This window comes from Rousettus aegyptiacus, unplaced genomic scaffold, assembly GCF_014176215.1.
Source record: "Rousettus aegyptiacus isolate mRouAeg1 unplaced genomic scaffold, mRouAeg1.p scaffold_m13_p_1, whole genome shotgun sequence".
NCBI lineage: Eukaryota > Metazoa > Chordata > Mammalia > Chiroptera > Pteropodidae > Rousettus > Rousettus aegyptiacus.
In genome coordinates, this window is record NW_023416284.1 from 123,925,559 (window position 1) to 123,950,917 (window position 25,359).

The 25,359-nt window shown below is 32.6% G+C and overlaps 2 protein-coding genes across 2 annotated transcripts in view; one reads left to right on the top strand and one right to left on the bottom strand.

The window, feature by feature from the left end:
• Window positions 1–25,359, bottom strand: part of LCA5 (lebercilin LCA5) — a 106,931-nt gene that overhangs the window by 50,493 nt on the left and 31,079 nt on the right. The gene's annotated exons all lie outside the window — the stretch shown is intronic.
• The window catches only part of SH3BGRL2 (SH3 domain binding glutamate rich protein like 2), an 88,082-nt gene continuing 83,259 nt past the window's right edge, over window positions 20,537–25,359 (top strand). The window contains exon 1 of the mRNA XM_036237467.1: window positions 20,537–20,675. Within this exon, the coding sequence (XP_036093360.1) occupies window positions 20,537–20,675 (139 nt within the window). The remainder of the gene's footprint in view (window positions 20,676–25,359) is intronic.

The following is a 25,359-nucleotide window of genomic DNA, read 5'->3' on the forward strand; positions in this document are numbered from 1 at the left end:
ACCAGAGTCCCAGAAGAGCATATTCTTTCATATAATATCCAGCAAAGATATTCTACAAAAGTTAGTGGTCAAGGATGCAGGGTTAATAAAAGGGTAGTAGCATGCCAGCCTATTACAGGGAAAGGGGCCTTTAAAAATATCCACCATTTCAAGGGGCCCCCAATAAAGGCCATTTGAGAATTTTTGTACAATGTTTCCAAAATGTGAAGGACCTTTTACTTTTTGAAGGACCTTTTTTCCACGGATCCCTCTGGTGGGCTTTTCCCACTGTAGACTGTAAGACATTTTAAACTATGTATAAATTCTTTGGAATTACAATGTCTCATCTCTAAACTCTTTTAATAGGTAACAGAGCAGTAGAAGTTATTGCAATATTAAGGGAGCTGTGGCTGCCTTCACAGTGGGCAAACTAAAAGTTAGCTGGGACCTTTTTTGGCCAAGGTCATGCTTCTCAAAGTGGGGCTCCACAGACAAGTAGTGTCAGCATCGCTATGAATCACTCAGAATCTCAGGCCCCACCTAAGACCTACAGTAGAATAAGAATCTTCATCCCAGGTGGTTTGTATGCACAATAAAGTTTGAAAAGTACTGGCTTAGGAGAATCCAAAGTTGCTTTGGGAATGTTCTCAGCTGTCAAAACAGAGGCACTGCATCTTATGAATTTCATAACTAACTTCTGAGAATGCTATACTGGTTATCTGATATTCAAGACAGGTTAGATGCTTCTCATAATGATAGCAGTATTTTAGACTGTAGTTACTCCAAGTATGAGATACTTTATTCCAACCCTTTTAAGTGAGATTGCAGTAGATTAGAGAAGATTCCCTCTCCCAAAAAGTATTCAGTTTTTGTTATGGAAACTGCTTTTCAGTTATTGCTGGAATTTTTCTTTGAGAAGCACTTATATAATTTACACAGCCAAATAAAGAAAGAAAAGACAGAGTTTATAGCTGATGTGAGTCAAAGAATAAAGTTTTAGTTTTCCCACCTTATTTGCCATGGCCTCTGAGTTTGCACCTGCCAGTCTCAATGTTACTCTGATTAAAAATACAGACTGTTAAGAAAGATAGTGTTTGTACATTTTTTACACATGGAAATACTTTGCAAGACTGGATTCTGATGAACCTCTTCAAAATTGCAACAAAACCTCAGTTTTATATGAGATACACATATATTAAGATGAACTGAATACAGAAGAAAGAGTTCATCATGTAAATGAAAATAATCCATGCTTGTAGTCCCAGTGAAGAGAAGGGATCCAAAAATACAATGTGAGTTTTGATTGTGATTTGCTTCTTTATTTTTTTAACATGATGTATCAAAATGAGAAAAGTAACTCTTGTAGCCATGATAGACAGAAATCACCAGAATACCAACGATCTTGAGTGACTTAATCTTGTAAAAATGAGCCATTTTCCTTCCTCTTCCATTAAGTATCTTTGATAATGCGCAGTTTTTTGAGAAAGTTATATGATCTGGTCTCGTTTTATAGAACTCTTCTTCATTCTGAAGAAATGCTATAGTTGTTATTCATAAGCTTTATCTGATATGTTATCATCCATTCTTAATGGCTATTTAATGAGTATAATTTTCAATGACCTTTGGAGAGGCAAATGACCTGCTTTCCCTGTTATTTTTCCTGTTGTGACCACAGTAGGTATACTAATACTATGTCATTATGATGGTTGTCTAGTGTATACAAAATTAGGAATTTCTGAAGTGTCTATATGGTTTTTATATAAGAAATTCCAGAGGTGGGAGGGAGACAAAATTTTTAAATCACAAAATTTGTGCTAAAGATGATATGCATAGAAAAATATTAATAGCGCCTTACTAGTCTTTTGGCAAATTCTACTGATAGTCATTTGAGAGTTCTTGTTTTTGGAGTATTCTTTGAAATTTAATAGAGGAGTTACTGAGGAGTCTGTACCAGGGAATAAAGAATGCTGATTTGAAATTTGTAATTCAAACCCTAAAATCCAGGCAATAGGAATGTAAGTTTAAAATACAAAGTTTAATTGCTTTCATATTGCAGTGGTAAAGTGAGGAGCACAGACTTTGAAGTTAGAGGTCAGATTTGATTCTCATTCAGAAGTTACAAATTGAGCAAGTTACTCGAACTCTCTAAGGCTTAGTTTTTTTATTTGTAAAATGAAAACCATCATGACCACTTCTTCGGATTATTCTGAAAATTAAATAATATAATGTTTAGTAAACCTTAAGGGTAATGAAAGTAGGTATTATGTTATCATCGTTACTATTATTATATACCTGGCAATATCTAGCTAGACAATAAACAGACATTATTATATAGATTAATATTGTTATTACAGATATTATAGATATCTGCCAAATAATGTAAAAGACAAGATATTTCATTCACAATAGTCACATCCCATACCTACATAAAGAAAAAACTAAATACCTACATAAAGAAAAACTGAATAATTTAAAGATATCAAATCATCCCATATTGATTTACAGGATCCCTGACATCCAAAAACCATTTCTTTAAAATTTTCAAAATGATCTTAAAATACATTTAGGTGAATAAACACTCAAAGTAAGTTTAAAAATGAAAAATAATAATTATGGTATCACATATGTAAATATTGAAATACTATACTGCTACAAAAATTAAAATATATGATAAAGTTCTCAAAGAAACAAAGAAAAGATTATTCATTAAACGGTTCTAGAACAAGTCATGGGTATAAGGTTCTTTGTTTACATTTCATCATACCATCTTATCAACATACCAAATGAATTTGAAAATTAAGTTTAAAAATTCAAAATATGAAAAACAAGCATAAAATTAAATATTTAAGAAATTTCTACAAGGAGGAAACTTCCTAAAATTAAAAATGGTGAAAAAAGTCTCCACTAAATACATGAACAAAGAATATGAACAGGCAATTGCCCAAAAAGAAACTAATACATGTTCACAAATGTGGAAAAGTCTGATGCCATTAGAAGTCTTTTTCAAAATTCCAAAATAAAATTATTAGAGTTAAGCAGATTTCATCTCTCCACTTATTTCATATTTCAAGAATAAAAATAATGAATGCTAGTAAGGAGGTTATAAAACAGACACTCTCATACTCTTAGTGGGTTATAAACTGGTTTAAACCTTTTTTATTAGTAACATCAAAAATCTTACAGTGACTGCATCCCTTAAACCAATAATTTGACTTTTAGAATTATTCTCCTTGAAGGAATTCCTAAATACAAAAATTGTAAAGTGCAAACATACACTTGTAGTATAATGAAATTATTTATGAAACACTATTGAAGATACCATAAATAATAATGTAGTTAAATATATTATGGCTTATGGTTAAATTCTGGAAAACATTAAAAATGTAAAATCTATAGATAAGAGGAAATAAAATTTTTTTAAGAAGAAACAAACTTGAATATAAAAGGATATTAAATGTACAAAAATATAACTTTTGTTTTTGAATCATAGAAGTATGAAAAATTTTGTTTATTTTTTAAATATATGTTCTGATTAGTCTATCATGAACACATGTAACTTTTATGATTAGAAAAAGGTAAAATAGTTTGGAAAATTCCAAAAGTAACATTTATTTTTATAATAATTTATGCTTTTCTGGGTATGTGAGAAATATACAAAATAACAATTGTCAATTTATATTTTTTCCCTGACAACATGCATAATTATAGACTCCTAGGTGGTCCACGTAGAATGATATTATATACATTTCGACAAACTTTGACAAAAAATATGAAATCTTTTAGTTTCAATCTGCAAATATAAGGAATATCTGAAATTTATATTTTTTATAATATTTTATAGATGATTTTAAAACTAACCACTGATAAATAAGATGATTAGGAAAAGAAGAAATACAGAATTATAATGGCAGGCCAAATTTTAATTTTTTATTAAAATTAATACCTACCTATAAATATCTTTTTGCCTTTTTAATTTATGATCATTTTAGGGGCTCACCACAAGAAAAATTAAACTTGTGACTATGAAGAAGATATAAAAATTTCCAAATTATTATTAAATTATAAATGATTTAAATTCTTATTGAGCAAAAAAAAGGATCCAGCATAGGTTTTTCAGAACATCTGTAACATGAAAAAAAAATAATAGAGAAATGAGAGAACTGGAGCTATTCCACTGGGAATGTTCCCAGACTGTAGCAACCACTACCATGCAATAGCCTTCTAAGGGTAATTTTGTTTAGAATGTTTACATTTGGACTAAATGAGCACTGGAGGAAAATGCATTGTAATTAGTAGGGGATAAGCTTGCTAGAACATAACCTTGCTTCAGCCAGTAAACATTAAATGTTCAGGTAATGTCTTTTTTCTAAGTAAATTTTAATATTTTATGAGATAATTATTCATTTATATGTCTCATTTGGCATGCAAAACTTTTTCCAGAATGCTTTCCAGGAGAAAAGTTACTAGGACTGCAGGAATCTGGAGCGGACAGACTATTATATACATTACAGTTTGTTATTTTGAACCTCACTGATTGAGGACTTATGATCATTCAGATCTGACTGGGCTCCTGCTTTCCTTGGCATCATCACAGATGAAAGTGTTTACAATGCAAATTAATATCTTAAATGAGGATCTCCTAAAAGAGAAAACTATTTTAAACATGTTGGCACATTGTTTTGTTATGAGGGTCAAACCACTTTCACTTCAATGAACAATACATGCAAGGAGGGAGGTGATATAGCCTTGGGGAATGAACAACACAGGAAAGGATGTATGCAGTCTGCTGTTGTAACTCCTCTAGGTAGCTCAGCTCTGGAGATGAATGAATTGTAAAATCGGCACAGTTTGCACACAGATGTGAAAACAGTTATCAATATTTTGGTGGTATGGACTTTGATTAGAATTACTACTGCTGTGTACGTATGTCTCTCTCACCTCATCTAGAATACCAAGCACAGTCATGAAATGTATATGAGTGAATGAACTGATGAACAAATTTCAAATTAAAAGAAAGTAAACGGATTTAGTACAGAAAGTTGTAACAGGAAAAAAGGGCAGGCTAATATAGCTTTTGGAAGAATGTTGTACTCTCACTGGTAGACAAGTTTGATGTAAGACTGGTGAAATAAAAGTGTGAAATAGAAAAAATCAGAATCTATTCACACATCCACTAAATGAATGAATCAATGAATGAATGAACTGATCCATTCCTGGGCCCAGAATGAGAGAAGAAAAGAAGTAAGTCAACATGTATCAAGTAACAGAGAAGCTATTTTGGGTCTGTAAAAAAGAAGGACAAATCAGGAATGAGATTGATTACTACAGTAACAGTGAATGAGATTGATTACTACAGTAACAGTATACTGCAGATGCAAAAAGAAGGCAAACAGGATGAAAGAATCGGAAGCAGGTAGCTTCTGAGATAAATGCGAGAAGACAGATACTCTTAAGGAAAAGAAACAAGAAGAGCTCTGTCTAGTAAAAAGGCCCTGGAAAGAAAAACATTCCAGTACTAATAAGCATACTTAGTGCCCAGATCCTGGTCTCTAATGTCATGCAGAAAGGAGCCAAATTTTCTAGGAGGAACTGCTGATTCCAGGACATAGCGCACAGGACAAGTTTAGTCTATTCTCCTTGTTTCACAGACTAGTAAATTGGAACTCAGGGAAGCTATGTAACTTTCCTAAAGTTATACTGTTGTTCAGAGGCAAAATCCAAAATTAAAATCCGCATTTCCTGATTACTGGAAAATTGCCTTTGCCCTATGCCATAAAATTTATATATGTGTAATTTATATTAATGTTTATTTTAAATTGTATTTTATGGTTTATATTCATATATTTTATGTTATTATATTTATTTCTAAAGAAAAACAAATATATTCACAAATGAATATTATACACTAAGCTCCATGAGAGCAGGAATTTTCTTTTCCTTATTAACTGACATTTTTCCAGTGCCTAGAAAAGTGATAAACATATATTAGTGTTTACAAAATATTTGTTGAATGAATGAATGCAGGGGAAAAGTTACAAAATATAAAAATCATCAGCTATGTGATTATTTTAACTAGACTGAAAGCTAGATGAAGGTACTGTATTTTCTTCACTGTCCTATCTTAAGTACTTAGAACTTAGGCTGATATCAGATATTTACATAACCTTTTGAAAGTCATGAAATGGTGGTTTATTTGTACCATAAATATGTTTTTGATCACAGGCAGCATGATGTGGTAGAAAGAGCACAGGATCAATATGGGTGATCTGGGTTAGGGTCTCAACTCTATAATTAACTGGCTTTGTGGCTTTGGATAAGTTCCTTCAGCTCTCTGGGCAATGCTAAAATGTAATATTGAACCATATTTCCAATCTCTAATTCAACTCTAATTCTAAGATTAATTTCCTCACATCCTCCCCCAAAAACAATATTAATAATAATTTTGCAAGATTCCAGATGTAATAGCTTAGTAATTTGCTTATTTTCAACTGTATGACATTCTTCTTCTGAAAACTGTCATATCAGGTCATGAGGAAGCCGAGATACAAAGCTGGGTTACAATTGCTCTGAACAACAATTTTCATTATCTAGATCACAGAGGTAAAATGCTGAAAAACAGACACCTTGACATGATTTTGGTAGCAAATTCTTTTAGCCCCTGAAGTCAATGTAAAATGTATCAAACATGTATGTTTCTTTCAGTTTCAGAACATTAAAATATGGAGACTTGTATAATGTCACTTAAGCATACAGTAGGGTGTATAACGTAACAGGCCAATTACTATCTCTGGCTAAACCATTTTCTGCATAAAATTGACCATCACTGACAAACTTTACTTAGTCTTTGGTTCTCCTTCTACCTAGCTATGCAAAATCCATCACAGCTGACACAGTCTATTTTTTTTTTTCAAGGAATTCCACTGGTGTGCTTATTGTTTTCATGCATTGCCCACCACTACCACCACTCTCAATCTGAATTGTCTAAAATAGAAATAATATTAATGATTCATTTAATTATTTGTTGGTGGTGAGTTAACTCTTGAAATTTTTATCTTATTTAGAAAGTAATGACAATTTGAAGTCTGAAAGGCAATTTGGATCAACTATATGAATAATGATTTTTTTTTTTACTGTTCTCTTCATAATTTCTAAAATATCTTCTTTAGGGATAAGCAGATTGGTTGAAATTCAAATTTGACATTAAAATATAACCTAAATTCTAATTTTAAAGCCTGAAATCTACAAGGTTGAATGGTGGCAATACGAAGAAAGAATAAAAACACATGTTTTCAGAATAGATTATGAAGTTTAATCCCCCATGGCTTTCAAAACTATTCTCCCTCTTCTTGCAATGAAATTTCCCTCCCACTTGCCGATCTGTCAAATCCTATGTGTCCTTTAAAACCAAGCTCAGGCATCTCTATTTGAAAACAGATTGTTTTCAAAATTTTCCTTACACCTATGACCTTGGATAGTTACCTCCCACGCTGACTTTTGGCTTGGCTAAGTAACTTGGTTGGCCAATGAGGAAGTAGTAAATGTGACACAAGCAAAGACTTAAAAAGTAATCACACACTGAAACTTTCTGTTTTTGGAGCCCAGCAACAAGAAGCCTACGGTAGCCTGCTACAATATTGAAGATGTGACCCAATTGCCCTTGTTGCACAGGTATGTGAATGAGGCCATTTGTAAACAACCAGACCCCAGGACATACCAGCTGAATGAAGCCGCATGAGTGAGTCCAGGTGAGATGCCAAAATTGCTTATCTACAGATTTGTAAATTAATAAATAAATACGCTTTCACGGCCTTGTTATAAGCAAAAACCGACATAAAAAATTTATTTCTGTAAGTGGGGTACTGCTATAAAAAGTATCTAAAATGGGTGGAAATTGTTTTCGGACTGAGCATCAAGTGGAAGCTGGAAAAGCTGTGGATGAAGACTATTAGCACAGATTAGATAATAGCAAGAAAACTGTTAGCAAAGTCTGGAAAAATTTTAAGCAAAACTAGTAGTGAAGGCTTGAAGAATAAGTAAACTGCTCTAGCAGGCTGCAAAAATGAGACTCATGTTGTATAGCAGTGAAACAATTTTTAAAACTGTCACCTGTGGTACTTTGTTAAGTTAGAAAACATACCTAATAAACTTGTGGAACTGACTAAAAAGTTTTAGTGTCAACTGGTTTCTGCTAGTTGTATATTGGAAAGTACCGTAAGAGAGATGAGCTAAAGAAGGACTTAGCTCATTTTGTCAATAGAACTTAGAAGATGATGACCTCTATGCCTGGTTGAAGAAACTTTAAGAATATAAAACTGCACTATATTTTATTCAATTTTTAGTTTTTTTGATTCAATGTTGCCATGAAGTTTTCTTACAAAATGCTAATCTCTGAAGCTATAGATGAGGTAACCAAAGCTAAGAAATTTGCCCAATTACACATCAAGTAGTAAAGCCAGGATTTGATCTTGAGCTATCGGGGGATTCAAAATTGATAGTCATTTTTTCTTCCTTGTTTCCCACATTCTTTCAGCAAGGAGGGCATTCCAGTTTATGAGTTACTTAAAATAAAATGTATACTATATTTTCATTTACAAAGAACCTCAAAAAATGCCAAGAGTTCCATGGAAATGAATCCTTTTAATATTCAAGATGGGTGACAGAATGATACATTATGTATGAAGGGCCAGTATATGCTTTCCGCTTTTGTAATTATAATAGAGAGGAAATTATTGTGCCCCAGCAGTTTGTGCTGTTGAAGGTGAACGCTCTTTGATATCTGACCCGTAATGCTCTCCTGGTATATCTCCTGCTGCTTCTGTTAGTATCTTCCTCTTTTACTGGGTAAGCTTTCTCTCTCTATTTGGAAAATTCCCATTTAGATTAATGAAATGGAATTTTCCCTGGCAGAAGAACAAGAAAGAAATAGATTTTCAACAACAGGAGGACATAATATTTAAACCTACTTAGGATGGGAGGAATACATTCAGTTAAGATAATTGTTCTTTCATTCTGCCCTCCACAAAGGAAAGAAAACTCTATTATTTGAATGATTTATATGTTATTTTCCTTGGAATCAGAGAACACAGATGATAAATTTCTTTGTCCTTTATTCTCTGAATTTCTTCATAATCTTCATTCTCTTGGGATTTGGAAAAGAAAAAATATCTCTTTAAAACATTATTACAATAATAGGGCCTCCTACAATGACCTTTATGTATGGCAGAAGAAACTTTAAGAATAGAAAGAATAGAAAATTGCACTGTATTTTATTCCGTTCTTAGGTTTTTTTTTTGTTTGTTTTTTTTTAAATTCAACATCAATTTGTACTTCCCTTGAGTTTGAAAATTATGTCTTTTACTACTTGTGCCATATTTGTTTTAAAAATTAATGTCATTAACTGTAGTTATCATTTAGCAAATATCTCAAGTATTATAGAAGAAACAGAATTAGAGCATACCACACCACATAATTTATCATATTATTTGGCATCATAACAATGCACAGTTTCTCAATAGAGGTACTATTTATTAGCAGTTTGGGCAGAAAGATAATTCCTTGTGTGAGAATGTTCTGAGCACTGCATTAGCTTATTATCCCTGGTCCCAACACACTAAATGGCTATAGGGCCCCAGAGTCATTGTGATAAGTAAAAATGTCTACACACATTTACAATTACCCTTTTGGGGTATGGTATTTTTCCTTAATTGAGTGAGATTCATTGGTATAGTGTGAATTTGAGAAATCTACAATTATTTTTCCTCTCTAAATTTCTTCCCATGAATTACGGGAGTCTCTAAAGGTTATTTCGCCTGTGCTCATGAAATGTTTCTTTCCTTTCCCACATGGCAGCAGCTAATATCCTTCTTCCTGCTTCAATTTTCTGCAATGATGTCCATCCAGCTCATCATTGCTAGTGTTTTTCCTGCTATAGTTCTTTTCAGGTATACACTGGTACAGACTGCTTCTTAAAACTTGCGTATTTCCTCCACATTCCTATAGTTAGTATTGAGATGAATGGTACACATGGTTAGCTTTGGGGTGAAGACGACAGCAGGTGGAGGAGTAATGTTGCTGAGAGTTCTCTCTCTCCTTTCATCCTAGAACTTGTGTAACAGTCTCCTCTCTTGGAATGAATTACTTTCCAAAAACATCTGAGTGCCTATCAGATTCTGGATTCCATGAAAGCAGGGACTTCTAAGGAACAGACAATACCTGGCTTATTGCTGATGTCAAATATTTCAGACTTGGAATTATGTTTAATTTATACATTAAACATCTTGAATTAAGCAGTAGCCTCTACTAGACCTTTAGGTACATTCAAAAGTGTCCCATTTAAATATAACCCTATTTAAATTCTCTGGCTGAGAGACCTCGTTATAATTTTACCCTTTAAAAACTTAGTTGACATCTCAACTATGTTCTCATCTCATGCTTCCAACTGCTTATATTTTCCTATTGTCCCGAATTCATTACGTCCAGAACAAAAGTGTTTTCCTTCCCACCAAACCTGCTAGAAAGCCCTTTCAAGTTCTAAATTCGTGGAGAGAGGAATTAGTAGTATAATCATAATTCATGAATCCCAGGTGAGAAAATTTGAGGTAATCTTTGACTCTTCTCTTTCTTATTGCTCATTAAATACTAATTATTATGTTAATAATTCCTAATTAGTAACCTACTATGTCACTAATTTCATTGATTCCTTTACATTTTCTTAATTCACCAAATTACATTCTTTTCACATTGCAGTGACACTTTTTTCAAACCTTTCTTGCCTTAAAACTGGTTTAGTCAACTACCTGTGGCACAGCCTCCCCTTGATTTATTCTGCCCTCTATCTCACCTAGCAAAAAAATTTTTCATTGGACTATCATATGTACCTTCTGTACCTATTTGGTCAAATATTCCTTGTTGTCACTCATTTACAAATATTGATTGGATGTTTTTTATGTAGCAGATCTTGTTTTTTATTTTAAAAAAAATTCTATTTATTTAATTTGAAATTTATCCTGATTACTTTAATCAACACTGTTCTCTCTTTTCTCTGAACTCATTCTATAATTACTCATAATCAGAACTATAAAGTTTGGAATTTTATTGATAATCAATAGTTTCTCCGATAAATTATAAATTCTTGAAAGACCTAAATCACATTTTACTTCAATTATATGTTTTCTATATTATCTATAATAGGGCTTATTATATTATAATTGCTTATGAATAAATACTTGTTCACTAATTTTATTGAAAGGTTACATTGTCCCAAGATAGGCCTGATTCAAAAATGAGCTAGCTGGGATAGAATATATAAAGTCTCTGTCATTGATCTTGGGTGGTTTCCTATAGGCTGTGATGTTTCATGTTTTATAAACAAAATGAAATCTCACTAATTAAATTTTTTAAGATTGATGTTACTGAGTTAACTCATTCCTTAATCTCTCAGAACTCTTTTAAAATTATTTAACATTTACTTGTGCCGACCTGGTCTATGTATAGAAATATTATAATTAAAGAAAGTAAACCTGCAGAAAAAATTTATTAATTTGTTTTTGGGGGATCTTATAAGCTAATTATAAAATTTATATAAAAGAGCAAAAGAACAAAAATAGCCAAGGAAAAAAAATAGCCAATACAATATTGAAGAAAAAAATGTGTATATTGGGATAGAGAGAATTTATCCACTGGAGTTCCAGGATTATTTAAAGTTTCACTAGTGTGTTACTGATGCAGTGACAGACAAATATACCAATGAAACAAAACTAGAAAACTCAGAGACAAACCTTCACATATATGAAAGAAATCAGAACTACACTTGTAGAGTAGTGTGGAAAGAATGAAAAACTTAATAAATAATGCTTGAACAATTTGTTTTCTATATAGACCCACATAACAACCAAAAAATAAATCCTGATGGATTAAATACTTATAAATTTCTAAACTTTTTGAAAAAAATATAGATTATCTTTGCAAACTTGTGTTACAAAAAGAAATTCTTAAGACAAAAAGAAGGCAGAATCCATAAAGTACAAGAGACAAATACAAGTTTATTAAAATAAGAACTTCTGTTTATTGAAAGATGCCATTTTAAAAATGTGAAAAAAGGCATAAACCAGGGGGCTTCTGATATAGTTAGAACAAAGTATTAGTTATATACGTGTATATATATTATTATATATAAGTATTAGTTATATATGAACTATTCCAGTATTTTATATATGTCTACATATATAATACTTGAGTATGTATATGTGTGTATATCTCCAGTAAAAAACAAAACAAAACAAAACAAAACATGCAAGCCAAGAGAAAGATAGGCAAAAAACATAGAAACCCATTCCACAAAAGAGGAAAAACCAATTATTAGTAAATATAAAAAAAATGTCCTAGATTTGGAAAACTCTCGCATATGTGCACTGTTTGGAAAACTCTCACACTGCAGCACTGTTTTTAATAATAAAAAATACTGAAACCAATCCAAAGGACCATTGACAGGAGACAGGGTAAATAAGTTGTGGTAGATACATATAATGGAATACTTAATATATAGCAGTGAAAAAAATGCTGATAAAAATAAAGTGACAGAATATATAGATTGGAGCTCCAACCATATAAAATTCAAATATATACCAAACCCAACAAATTTATTATTTAGGGATAAGTAAGTGTTTTTAAAACTTAAAAAAAAAAAAAGAAATGATAACCCATAATTAAGATAATGGTTACCTAGGAAGCAAAGAGTGGAGTAAGTTAGAGGGTGGTGATACTAGGTGAGATACACAGAAGGGACTTCAAAAATATATTACAGTTTTCATTCTTAAGCTGAGCAGTGGGTACCAGAATGTTTATTTTATTTTTCTTATTTATACCCTACTTATATATGTTGTATATTCTTTACATACATAAAATAATTTTAAATGAATTTTTATTAGCAGATGTAATAGATGTTCATCTTAAAAACTGTGCTTCTTGCTTGTATCTTGACTTTAAAGTGGGTTTGTTTGCCTAAATTAGATGTGTACCTACAGTGGTCACTTTAAGCACCATTTCTGCTTTGTACACATGGTTTCAATGACTGTATGTAAAGAGAATTAGCTCTTTATAGTTTTATCTTCCTTCATAGAGAATTTATACCCAAACTCTACAGAGTAAGACTATCAATGAAACGTACAGAAAATCAGGGCAATTTTGCTGAAATTGGGGGCTGGGATTATTTATATTAGCTCTGTATATGAATAATTTGGGAGATTTCCACTTTGCTCTGTGCTGAGTATTAATGGTCTATATGTCTACAATTTTAAAATATCATTTTCAAAAATAATCCCTTCCCTCTCCTTTTTTACAACTCTCCCCACACTAAGTATCTTTAGGAACATATGGTAATTCCCAGAAAAAGCCAAGTGAAGATCTGAAACATTAATGTGCCGTGCTGCTATCATCACAAGAATAAAGAAAACTAGGAATCCAACAATCTCCTAACACAACCACTGTTGCCTGCCAGTTCTTATATCAAATAAAAATCATCAGTTAGGAGAAGGATGGTTGCATGGTGACTAAGCAGACAGATGGCAGGTGTGAGTCAAAACACTCTGGGGTGCTAGCTCAAATAATTCTGTGTTATTCACTGCTGGAGAGAGAGGGAATCAAAAAACAAATCGCCCAGGAGTAAAATGCTAAAAATCTAACTAATAGAAATATAAAAGGTAGAGGAGACAGCCAAGGTTTTTAGTGTTGTGTTGTAACTTCTAAGCCAAATTCTTCAGGCTTGCCTTTTGATTTTTCTCTGCCAACAGCTGACAAGCCTCACCCACCTGTCCTAGCTGGCCTTCCCTGTGATGCACAAGGTTATTGTTTCTCTACTTTACTGCCCTGCCTGAGCTAGGACCACCTGTGACAAAGGTTAGCCAGCTGCATTCCTGGAAGGCAATGTTCCAACGCTAGAGATAAGATGTTAACCAAATCCTTGCCCAGCCAGCAGCCCATGGTGGTTCACTGCCTTAGCGTTCGTTCCTGGGAGTGACCATATCTAATCTGTATGTATGTGTTAGACACATGCTTGGAACAAAACACTCAACCACTCTCCTTTATTTGCATAACTGTTTTCCATATTGCTGTCATAAGGGAGATTAGCTTTAATAAATATGGATGTAATTATAGAAAAGGGCCCTAGGTGGAGCCTCAGTACTGGTGGCGACAAATTGAAAAGACAAATTGAAAATAAAATAATTGAAGTCTTCCAAAAATTCCATAAGGAATGACAACATTTTATTGAAAAACTTGTGTGTTGCTTTTATTTGTCCTGCATAGGAAACAGCTGAATATAGAAATGTGTTTTGTTGAAGAATAACTCTCAAAAGAGCATGCTCCATAATGAAGAATAAAAGCACATTAAAGCCAGTATTCTCCCTAAACGGCGTTTCTACAAGGCAGCTTATGGGTAAGAAGGGTCCCTAACCCATCAGCATGCTCTCTCAAACACACCTCTTTGCTCCTCACAGGGACACCACTATTAACTGATTTAGGTGTATAGGGAAAAAAACTCACATTATAAGAGAAATAATTGGAATTATTTTTCAAATGACTTGCCTTTATTAGACTCCAAACACAGAAACTGTAATATGTCAAAATTATTTTTTTTCAATTTTTAAAAAAATCTTTGTTACCCTGCCAAAGAGTTGAGACAGAATTATTAGATTTTGAAACTTACCATAAGGCATTTATGTAGCACATAAACAGAGAAACCTATTTGTATTCTTTGTCATAAATACAGATTATTGATGCAAAGATAAGATTTGGAAGATTTTGAAAGTTCTGTCCAAACAATGCCAAATAAGTGGTGAGAAAGTGGAAAAAGTAAGAACATCTCTCTATAATACAGGAATTCCTAAACTGAGGAGAGGGTTCATGAGTAGAATCTTTTGGGTCTTGGATTAGAATTCAGAGCATCTGTACTGATCCTCTCTCTATTTAAAAATCTTGATATTTTGTTCATGATGATTTTTTGGCCGTAATATTGATTTTTTAAAATATTACATTAAAATGTTTTGATAACTGATTTTAGTGCTTCTTAAAGTTTGCGACTGAGTGTGATTGCTTCACTTACCTCACCCTAGATCTGGCCCTGATCTATGGACTACAATTATTTTCACAAACTTCTAACTGGAATTTAGCATTTTCTTTAACTATGAATATAGGCGACAAACTACAATAGTGTAAAGCATCATCTATGAGTTGGAGGCCAGTAGAAATTATAGATGTTTTCAGAATTATAGTTGTTTCAAATATTTCCAAATAGCATTTACATTCAACACTATTGTTGAATTAGAGTAGTTATTATATCTGCAGTATATCTTGTCATCCAATGCCTAACTAAAGGAACAAAGATTAATATATCACAAAATTTGTTTAATTTAATAACTTGTAACTATATTTCAGTATAATTGGTTTCTTTTTGTAATCTTTTGCAATTTATTAATATAAATTCACCATTCTGAAAAGGGATCCAAAACTTCACCAGACTATCAAAGAGTCCCTTAAGGATAAGAACCCTTCCTAGCTAGCTAATCACTTGATCAAATTATCTCTGAGTTGGGACCACTCATTAATTCAGGCAACCTATGACTCAATATCATACATTCATACTCAAATTAAGAATATACGTATGTAAGTAAATAAGAAATTCTTGAAACCAATTTATAGCTAAAATAAAATCAAATCAGTTTACCTAGATAGTCATAATCAAAGTAATATAAGAACACTTAAAAGTTTGATGAAAGTTCAAATTCCTGGGTTCTACCTGAGCTCAAATCTCTTGGCATCTTGGGCCTAAAATCAAACTTTGATTTGAGCTTCCTTGAGATCCTAATTCTGACAAACTTTGATTTGAGCTTCCTTGAGACCCTGATTCAGATGGCTGCTATCCTAAAGGTTCCTCAAACTCCAGTTCTTACAGATTACTACAAGAGGTTGTCAAACTACTTCTCAGCAAAATTTCCAAAGCATTTACAAAAATGTTTTTTAAAAATGTTTTGTATTTAGTACTGACTTTCTCTTTCTTCCTCCCTCATTCCTTCCCTCCTTCCCTCCCTCCCTTCCTTCCTTTTTTTCCTTGCAAATGACTTTTTTATTATTTTAGATATTTTAAAGGGAGAAATTTATAACAAAATCTGTTATTTGTACGTACCACCTAAATTAAGAAATTAAGTGTTGCAGATAAAATCTAAGTTCTAACCTTCCTGATCATATGCCAGCCCCTCATCTTCAACAAGAAATTAATATTCAAAATTTCATGTTTATTATTCACATTTTTGTTTAAAGTTATACTCTCCATATGCATGCAGCATTAATTAAGACATAATACTATATTGAATGCTTCTAAATTTATATAGTTGGTTACATACTATGTGTGTCTTCTTTCTGCAATTTGTTTTTTTTCTCAACATTTTGTTTGTGAGATTTATCCATGATACAAGTAGCTTTATTGTTTTTTTAAGTAAATTTTTTATTTTAAAATAATTTTAGACTTACAGAAAGTTGCGGAGTCCAGAGAACTCCCATACGTCATTTCCTCAACTTTCCCTAATGTTAACATCCCAAACAACCATGAGGATTTCGTCCAAACCAAGGAATTAATATTGGTATATTACAAATAACGAAACTACAGACTTTATTTTGATATCACCAGTTTTCTCACTATTATCCTTTTTTTCTGTTCCAGAATCTAAACTAGATTATTTAATTCATTAATTTTTTTCTACTGTATGATTATACTAAAATTTATTTCTCCATTCTTATGCTGATAGATATTTAGGTTGTTTCCAGTTTTTCTGGTGTATGTACCTGGTGATATCTCCGTGCATAAATATGGTGTCATTGTGAACACACATGTAACACATATTCTTCAAACTACTTACAGCAACATACACTTTCACAAGTAAATGAATATTCTTACCGCTCCAAATTCATTCCAACTTTTGATATCATCAGACTACATTTTTACCAATTTTATAGGTATGGAACAGCACCCATTGTTATTTTTAATTTACATTCTCTTTATTATTAGTGAGATTCAGCATTTTTCATGTGTTTCCAATTTTGTGAAGTGCTTGTTCATATCCATTACTATTTGATTTTTTAAATATTTATTTGTAGATGTATACTCTATACTAAATTTTTATTGACATATGTACTACAAATATCTTCTCTAGTTAGTGGCTTATGTTCTCTCACTTTTTAAAATAGTGTCTTCAGGTGCACAGACATTTTAAATGTTAATGTGGTCTAACTGATTCATTGTCTTTCTCCTAAAGCTTTGAATTTCTTTTTCTTGAAAACACAATCTTTCCCAACCCTGAAAGCACAAAAATATTCTTCTATATTGTATTTGAAAAGTTTGAAAGTTTTGTTTTTCTGCTTTTTCTCCACTTGATGTAGATTCTCATGTACAGGGTGAGGTAGGGATCAGTTTCACTTCCACCCTATAGATACCTATTATCCCGGCAACACTGATTGAAAGGCTCATCTTTCCGGGCTGATCTACAGTACCACTGATGTTAAAGATCAAGTTTCCATAAGTGCTCTGTTTCTGGAGGCTTTGTTCTTTCCATTTTTCTCTCTTTTAAAAAATTATTTTGCTAATGCCACACTACCTTAATGATCACATCTTTGTAAATATTATATCTGGAAGAGACCCCAATACACATAGTGTTTTCTTCAAGAATGACTTGGCTACTCTTTGCCCTTTGTCCTTCCATTTCATTGGAAGGATTCTAATGAATCCTGCATTTTAGGATCAGCTTGTTAAGAACCATAAAATTAAACAAAAGAACAAAAAACATGATGGAATCTGAAGTTGTGTTGAATTTGAAGAAAAACTGACATCTTTATGTTTGTGTCTCTGTATTCACATCCATGGTATATTAGTAAGTCTCTTTTAAAGTACATCAACAAAGATTTATAAATTTCTTTCAAGAATGAGAGTGAAATAAAGGCATTATTCAGGCAATCATAAACTGGGAAAGTTAGCACCAATAGTCCCTCACTATAAGAAATTCTAAAGAATGTACTCCAGAAAGAAAGTGATCCTAATTGGACTGTATGAGAGGTAAGAAAGAATAGTGAGCCAAGATATGAGTATAAATGTGGGTAAATAATAAGAATAATGTCTAATTTGTGAAAGGTAACGAGGATAAAGCTAAAATACTGAACAATAATAGCATATGAGTTGATAAATGGGTGACAGCAGTTAAATCATTCTAATACCCTTACATGATTAGGAAGGAGGATACAGATATTCACTATTTTAGACTTTAAGTATGCATTTTAAATGTCAAGGGTAACCACTTGCCATTTAGATAATGAGTATGTAACATTTCAAAAAAGTACTAATGGGAATAAAATAAGATAAAGAAAAAAGAAAGGGAAGAAGAAACAAAAGATAAAGAGAGAAAAATAGTGAGCATGAAATAAGATAGTAAAAATAAACCAAACATATAAATAGTGAAACAAATATATCTTTAAAGTTCTCACATCTCTAGTTACAAAACAAAGCTTGTTAGACTGGAATTGTTTTTTTTTAATCCAGCTATTTTGTTTGTTTGTTTATGACAGGGATATCTAAAACATAAAGATATATAGAAAGGTTAAAAGTCAAATTAGAAAAAGACATGCCAAGAAAATACTAACTAAATAAAGATGGTCTTATGATAGCAATAGCAGACAAAATATTCTTTAAGGCAAAAAGCATTATTAGAAGTAATAAGATTCATTACATAAATTTAAAAGTTTTGACTTACCAAGATAATAACTATTCTAAACTTATAAACACAGCAAGCAAGCAAAAATGTCAGTAAGAATACATAAAATTTGAACAACAAAAATTGCAGGCCTGAGCGAATGAACATAAGCAAACATTGTAATTGTCAGTTGCCATATTCTCTACATGTTCATTGAGTCAAAGATGTACAATCTTTTTAAACACACGGAATATTTATAAAAATAGGCCATATTTTAAGCCATAAAACTAACCTTAGTTAATTCAAAGGCTTGCTATCATATTACATTCTCTGATGAAATTAAATTAGATATCAAAAATAAATACACCACTAAACAAGTATTGCTCAACTAAATACTTAAAGGAAATTATGAAATACTTGGACTTGAATAATAAAGACAATATTATCAAAATCCTGAGATGTGGTAAAGGCATTAATTAGAGGAAAATGTATAGCTTTAAATACTTATAAATAGAAAAGATAAAAAGCTTCAAAATTAATGAGCTAAGAACCCAACTTAAGAAGTTTAAAAATAAAGAATAAACTCAAAAAGTAGAAAATGGAAATAATTATGAGATATATTAGTGAAATAGAAAAATATACCATAGATGTGAGTGAAATGTCAAAAATTGGTTCCTTGAAAATGCTAATAAAATTGACAAACTCCTAACAAATTTAATCAAGAAAAAGGGAGAGAAAGCAAATACAATTAAGAATGAAAAAGGAAACAATATCAAATTCTACAGATATCAAACAAAAAAATAAAAGGAAATTGTAAACTTTGTCAGTAAACTTGAAAAATGTAACTTATCAACACTGAAAAATATAACTTATGCAAACTGACTCAAGTATAACCATATAAAAAACAATCTCTAATCACTAGAGAAGTTGAAATAGTAATTTAAAAATTTTCCCAGAAAAAAATGCTAACTCCATTAAATTTAAGGGTGAATTATATCAAACATCTAAGGAACATGTTATCTCAACTTTATACAAACTCTTCTGCTCATCGATGAACTAAATCCAGGTGAGTATTAAATGTATAATATGCTATGACCTCATATCACCTGAAGATAAATAAGATTGGGGGATATATAATAAAACTATAATAATAAAGAATGGGTGATATTGGTAAAGCTCCACTGACAAATAGATCAATGAAACAAAATATATACTTTTGAAACAGATAAATTTAGAGAACCTTGATTTATAATGCAACGGGCATTTCATGTAAGTGAGTAAAGGAAAGACTAAGATAAATATTTGAGCCTTGGTTTCTTAGAAACCAGAACCTGAGGCAAAGCTTAAGGGCTATTACTTTATTAAAAGATCTAATCTCAGGGCAGCAAAAAGTGGGAGAAAAGGGAAGTGAGGCTAGGAAAGAGGGGAAGACAATTTCTGAGCTAGCTACAGCTTCCCAAAGAGACACAGCTGGTTGCTCACTGCTCAATCATGGACATGTTAAGACAGACTATTTAGAAGCGTTGTGCTTCATAACAGTCTATTGAAGGAAGGATGGGGGAAGAATTGATCTACTGGTTCTCTAATTGGCCAAAGTTTGCCTCAGAAAGCATTAACCCCACCACAATTCCAGGCTGTATCACTTGATCCCTTTGAATTACCTCTAGGACACTCATATAAACATGATGTTCATCATGACATTTTTCTGATGACTTGTAGTTTTGGATCTTATCTAGAGTGGCAGTAGCAGAAAGAGCCAGAAACTCTGTAGGTCCATCTGGGTTGGGCATGGGTGCCACATCCACTGGTGCTGCATAGCAACAGACATCATGGGGGCAATGCTGGAGCTGGCACTCCCTATAGGAAAGGTCAAGACAGTGGCAGTGCTGGTAGATGAGGCAAAAGCTGCATCAGCTATGGAACCATCAGGAACGCCCCAAGAGCAACCAGATGAGGACCCTGGACAAGGTGAGTTTGAATGAATCTGCATTAATTATGTCTAAAACAAGTGAATAAAATATGACAGCTGATCCTATCTCACACCTTAAACAAAGAATCCAGGTGAAGTAGAATTTAATTATGAGAGACAAGACAATTTAGAATAGACTAACCTCCAGAACAGAAAGATTACTTAAACAGGTCTCTAAAAGTACAAATCATAAAAGATCTTTAAATTTTATAACATTAAGGCTCAGAAGCTACTGTTCATCAAATAACTCCACAAAGAGAGAGAGGAAAGACAAACCACAAATATGCAGAAAATATTTGTCACACTTATAACTGATAAAGATATTTAGTCTACATAAAAAATTACAAGTCAGTAAGAAAAAGGCTCAGTAAAATAGGCAAACACATTATGAACAGTATTTCATGGAACACGAGTGGCCTGTGAATACATTTTTAAACGCTCAAACTGGACAGCTGAAATCAATAAATACAACATATCATATGATAGAGTAAATAACAATGATAAGATCACCTCAATAGAAAAAAATGTTTGCCAAAATTCAACACCCTTCATGATAAAAGCCCTCGAATTAGAAATAGAAGGAAAACCCTTCATTCTGATTCAGGGTATTGAAGGAGTTCAAACAGGACTGCCCCAAGATGTGCCATTTAGACATATGAATTATTTTGAGCTGAAGGCAGCTGAGACCCTGTGGGCTCAGGAGAAATTTTTACTCCTCCCTAAAGAAGTGGTCCCCAAACTTTTTGGCACCAGGGACCAGTGCTCCTATGAGAATCTAATGCTTGATGATCTGAGGTGGAGCTGAGGCAGTGATGCTAGAGCTCGGGAACAGCTGCAAATACAGATGAAGCTTCGCTTACTCACCTGCTGCTCACCGCTTGCTGTGTGGCCAGGTTTCTAACAGACCATGGTCGGTACCAGTCTGTGGCCTGGGGGTTGGGGATTCCTACCTTAAAGAATTTAAATTAGGGCCCTTGTCCATAATAAGAGTTATCACCAGAAACAACTTTTTATTACCATATAGGGCAAGACAAACTTCTAATTGCTGGACGTCTGCTCTTCTTATTGCCATGTGAATGACTTTCCTGCCTCTGAAGCCCTAAGGCACCCTCTCTCACCTTAGCTCAGAATGTCATATATACCTCATTTTAACTTTTTGTCTCTGAACCTCTCATTTATGTGAGGACTCTAACTCCCTCATGTGTGTGGGATTCCCATACATACAAATGTAATTAAATCAGTTATTGTCTCTTATTAATCCATTGTGTCGATTTAATTATTAAACTAGCTGGAAGAACACAGAAAGGCAGAGAAAATTTTCTGCCACCCCCAATAGCATTTGTGAAAAACTCACAGCTTCCATCATACTTAATGGTAAAAGACTGAATCCATTCTCCTTAAGATCAGGAACAAGAAAAGGATGTCCATTCTTGTCATTTCTATTCAACATTGTACTGGCTGTTTTAGTCAGGGAAATTAGGCAAGGAAAATAATAAAAGGCATCCAATTGGAAAGAAAGAAATAAAACGATTTCTAATGGCAGGTGATCTTTCTCGTGTATAGAAAATCACAAAGATTGTACTAAAAAACTACTAGAACTAATAAATGAGTTTAGCTAGGCTGCAGCACACAAGATCTATATACAACAATAAACTGTATTTCTGGACAGTAGCAATGAACACACCTTAAATGAAATGAAGAAAAAAATTCTATTTGCAATAGCATTAAAAAGAATCAAATGCTTAAAAATAAATTTAACAGAAATATAAAACATATACTCTGAATATTAAAACAAACTGATGAAATTAATTAAAGAAGACTTAGATGAAAGATATTCTGTGCTCACAGATTGGAAGACTTAATATTGTAAAGATGGCAGTCTCTCCAGATTGATCTACAGATTCAATAAGTCTCTATTAAAATTGTACCTGGCTTCTTTGAGAAATTGATAAGCTGAACCTAATATTCATATAAAAATTCAGGGAATCCAGAATAGCCAAAACAATCTTGGAAAACAAAACAAAACAAAACAAAAAAACAGCTGGAAGACTCACATTTCCCAGTTACAAAACTTATTGTAGTATGGCAGTAATTGAGACAATGTATTACTAGCATAAGCAAAGACATACGTATCATTAGAATAGAATTGAGAGCCCAGAAATAAACCCTCACATTTAGGGTCAATTGATTTTCAACGAGGGTGCCAAAACAATTCAATGTGAAAAGAATAGGCTTTTTAAGAAATGGTGCTGGGACAATTGGATATATAAGTGCAAAATACAAAGTTGGACCACAACCTTATACCATATACAAAATTTAACTCAAAATGGATCAAAGTGTGAGAGCTAAAACTATAAAAGCTTTCAAAAAAGCAGAGTAAGTGGTTTCTTGGATATGACATCAAAAGCACAAGCAACAATAGAAAAAAAATAATACATTAAACATCATCAAAATTTAAAACTTTGTCCTTCAAAGGATATTATCAAGAAAGTAAAAGTACAAGCCACTAAATGATAGAAATTTTTTGCTAATTCTCTATCTGATAAGAGACTCTTATGTGGACTATATAACAAAGTCTCACTAGTCAATAATAAAAAGGTAGCTAACTCTATTTTAAAAACAAGCAAAAGATCTGAACAAGCATTTCTCCAAAGAAAATATATACACGAATGGTCCATAAGCACATGAAAAGATGCTCAATATCACTAGCTATCGGAGAAGTGCAAATCAAAACCAAACTGAGATACCACTTTGCATCCACTGGGATGACTACAATCAAAAGACAGTAAGTTGGTGAAAATATAAAAAAACTGAAACCCTATACACTAATGGTAGGAATGTAAAATGTTACAGCCACCATGGAAAATAGTATGGCAGTTCCTCAAAAGGTTTAGAGAGTACAAAGACACGTAGGACAAAATCAATTGACCCAAGAAAACTAACAAATTTCAACGAAAATATAAGGTAGAAAGAAAATATTATTAATGATATCCAGAGAAAGAAGTGCAGTGAAAATATTGCCTTCTTTTTACATGGCATATTCCCTAACTGATATCTCTAAGTAAATTATAAGTTTTCAAACCTTAATGTTTAATTTTTTTTTTAAGTAACTGCAACTTAATACCTATAATATGTACTATCTGTAACAAGAGAGTGGCAGATAGGTCAAGACTGACTTGTCTTGGGAAGAAAGTGGCGAAATGTGCTTTAGATAGGAAAGGCTAATTGGCATGCAACTTAACATGTTCAAAAAATTAGCCTACACTGCCAAGTCATTAACTTTAACTAAGAAACATGAGAAGACAGGACATATATGCTATGCTTGAAAAAGTCAAAAGTTATTCATGCTCCTTTTTAATGGAAAATTGTGATAGCCTTTTAAATTATAGTAATCCAGCCTCATATAGAGTCCCAGAAAGAGTCCAGATTTAATCTTTACATAATCATGGAAGAATGCTCAGCCCGACTCTGTGAAAGGAAATCCCATGAGACTCATTTACTGCCAAGCTATGTATGCAGAGTGAATGCAACGGATGTCATGTTGTGGACTTGACTGAGATTTTAATTCTATAATATCTGATTTTTTTCATTATTGAAAAAAATTTATTGTATCAGGTATGTAAATCTTAGATAAAGGCTTATATCCAAAGAGTTCGAAAGCTCAAAAACTCAATATTCCCAGAAGGATAGTTTGATAAGTATCCCATTTAAAGGTAGATATTTTGGTCACTACCTGAAGACTTCTGAAGTCCCATCCTGATTAGTCAGGAAAAGAAATGCACCTTTCTCCCCAGCAGACGGCCGAGTGTCAGCCCCTACTTATGCCTCGCTAAGCATCCTTGTGCAGGACACAACTATGGTGGCCTGACTGCAGTTCCCTCCACCACCCCCTGATACTTTCCCCCTGCTTTATTGTTATCTACTACATACAGTAGTAGATAACATACTATGTAAATTAACTTTTATTTTTGTTCTCTTCACACTAGAATATATGTTCCATGATGGCAAGGATTTTTGTTTGATTTTGTTCACTGTTACGTCACTAGCACCTAATATGTCTGATTAATCGTGATAGTACTCAATAAATATTTGTTAAAGACACCAAGGGAAATGGATCAGATAAAAAAAAAAGTCACTAGATGACCTAGGAATTCCACTCCTAGCTATAGACCCAAGAGAAATGAAAATATATATCCAAACAAAAATTTATACACAAATGTCTAAAAGTGGGAACAACCCACAGGTTATATTTCTACATAACATTCAATGGGAAATGAATAAATAAAATGTTGTATAGCCATATAATAGAACATCTGGCAATAAAAAGGAAATACTCATACTGGTACATGGTACAAGATGGATGAACCTTAAAAATATAGAAGAAGCCACTCACAGAGAAGCTCATATAATGTAATTCCACTTACAGAAAATGTCCAGAGTAGGCAAATCTATAGAGACAAAAAGTTACCAAGGTAGAGGAACTTGGGGGAGATGAGAAGTGACTGATAATGGGTACAGGGTTTCCTCTGCAGGGTGATATAAATATTCTAAAATTACTGTGGTGATGCCTATACGACTCTATGAACAAACTAAAAAATATTGAATTGTACACTTTAAATGAGTAAATTGTAAGGTATCTGAATTATATCTCAATAATGTTGTTATAAAAAATAAAAAAGTGCT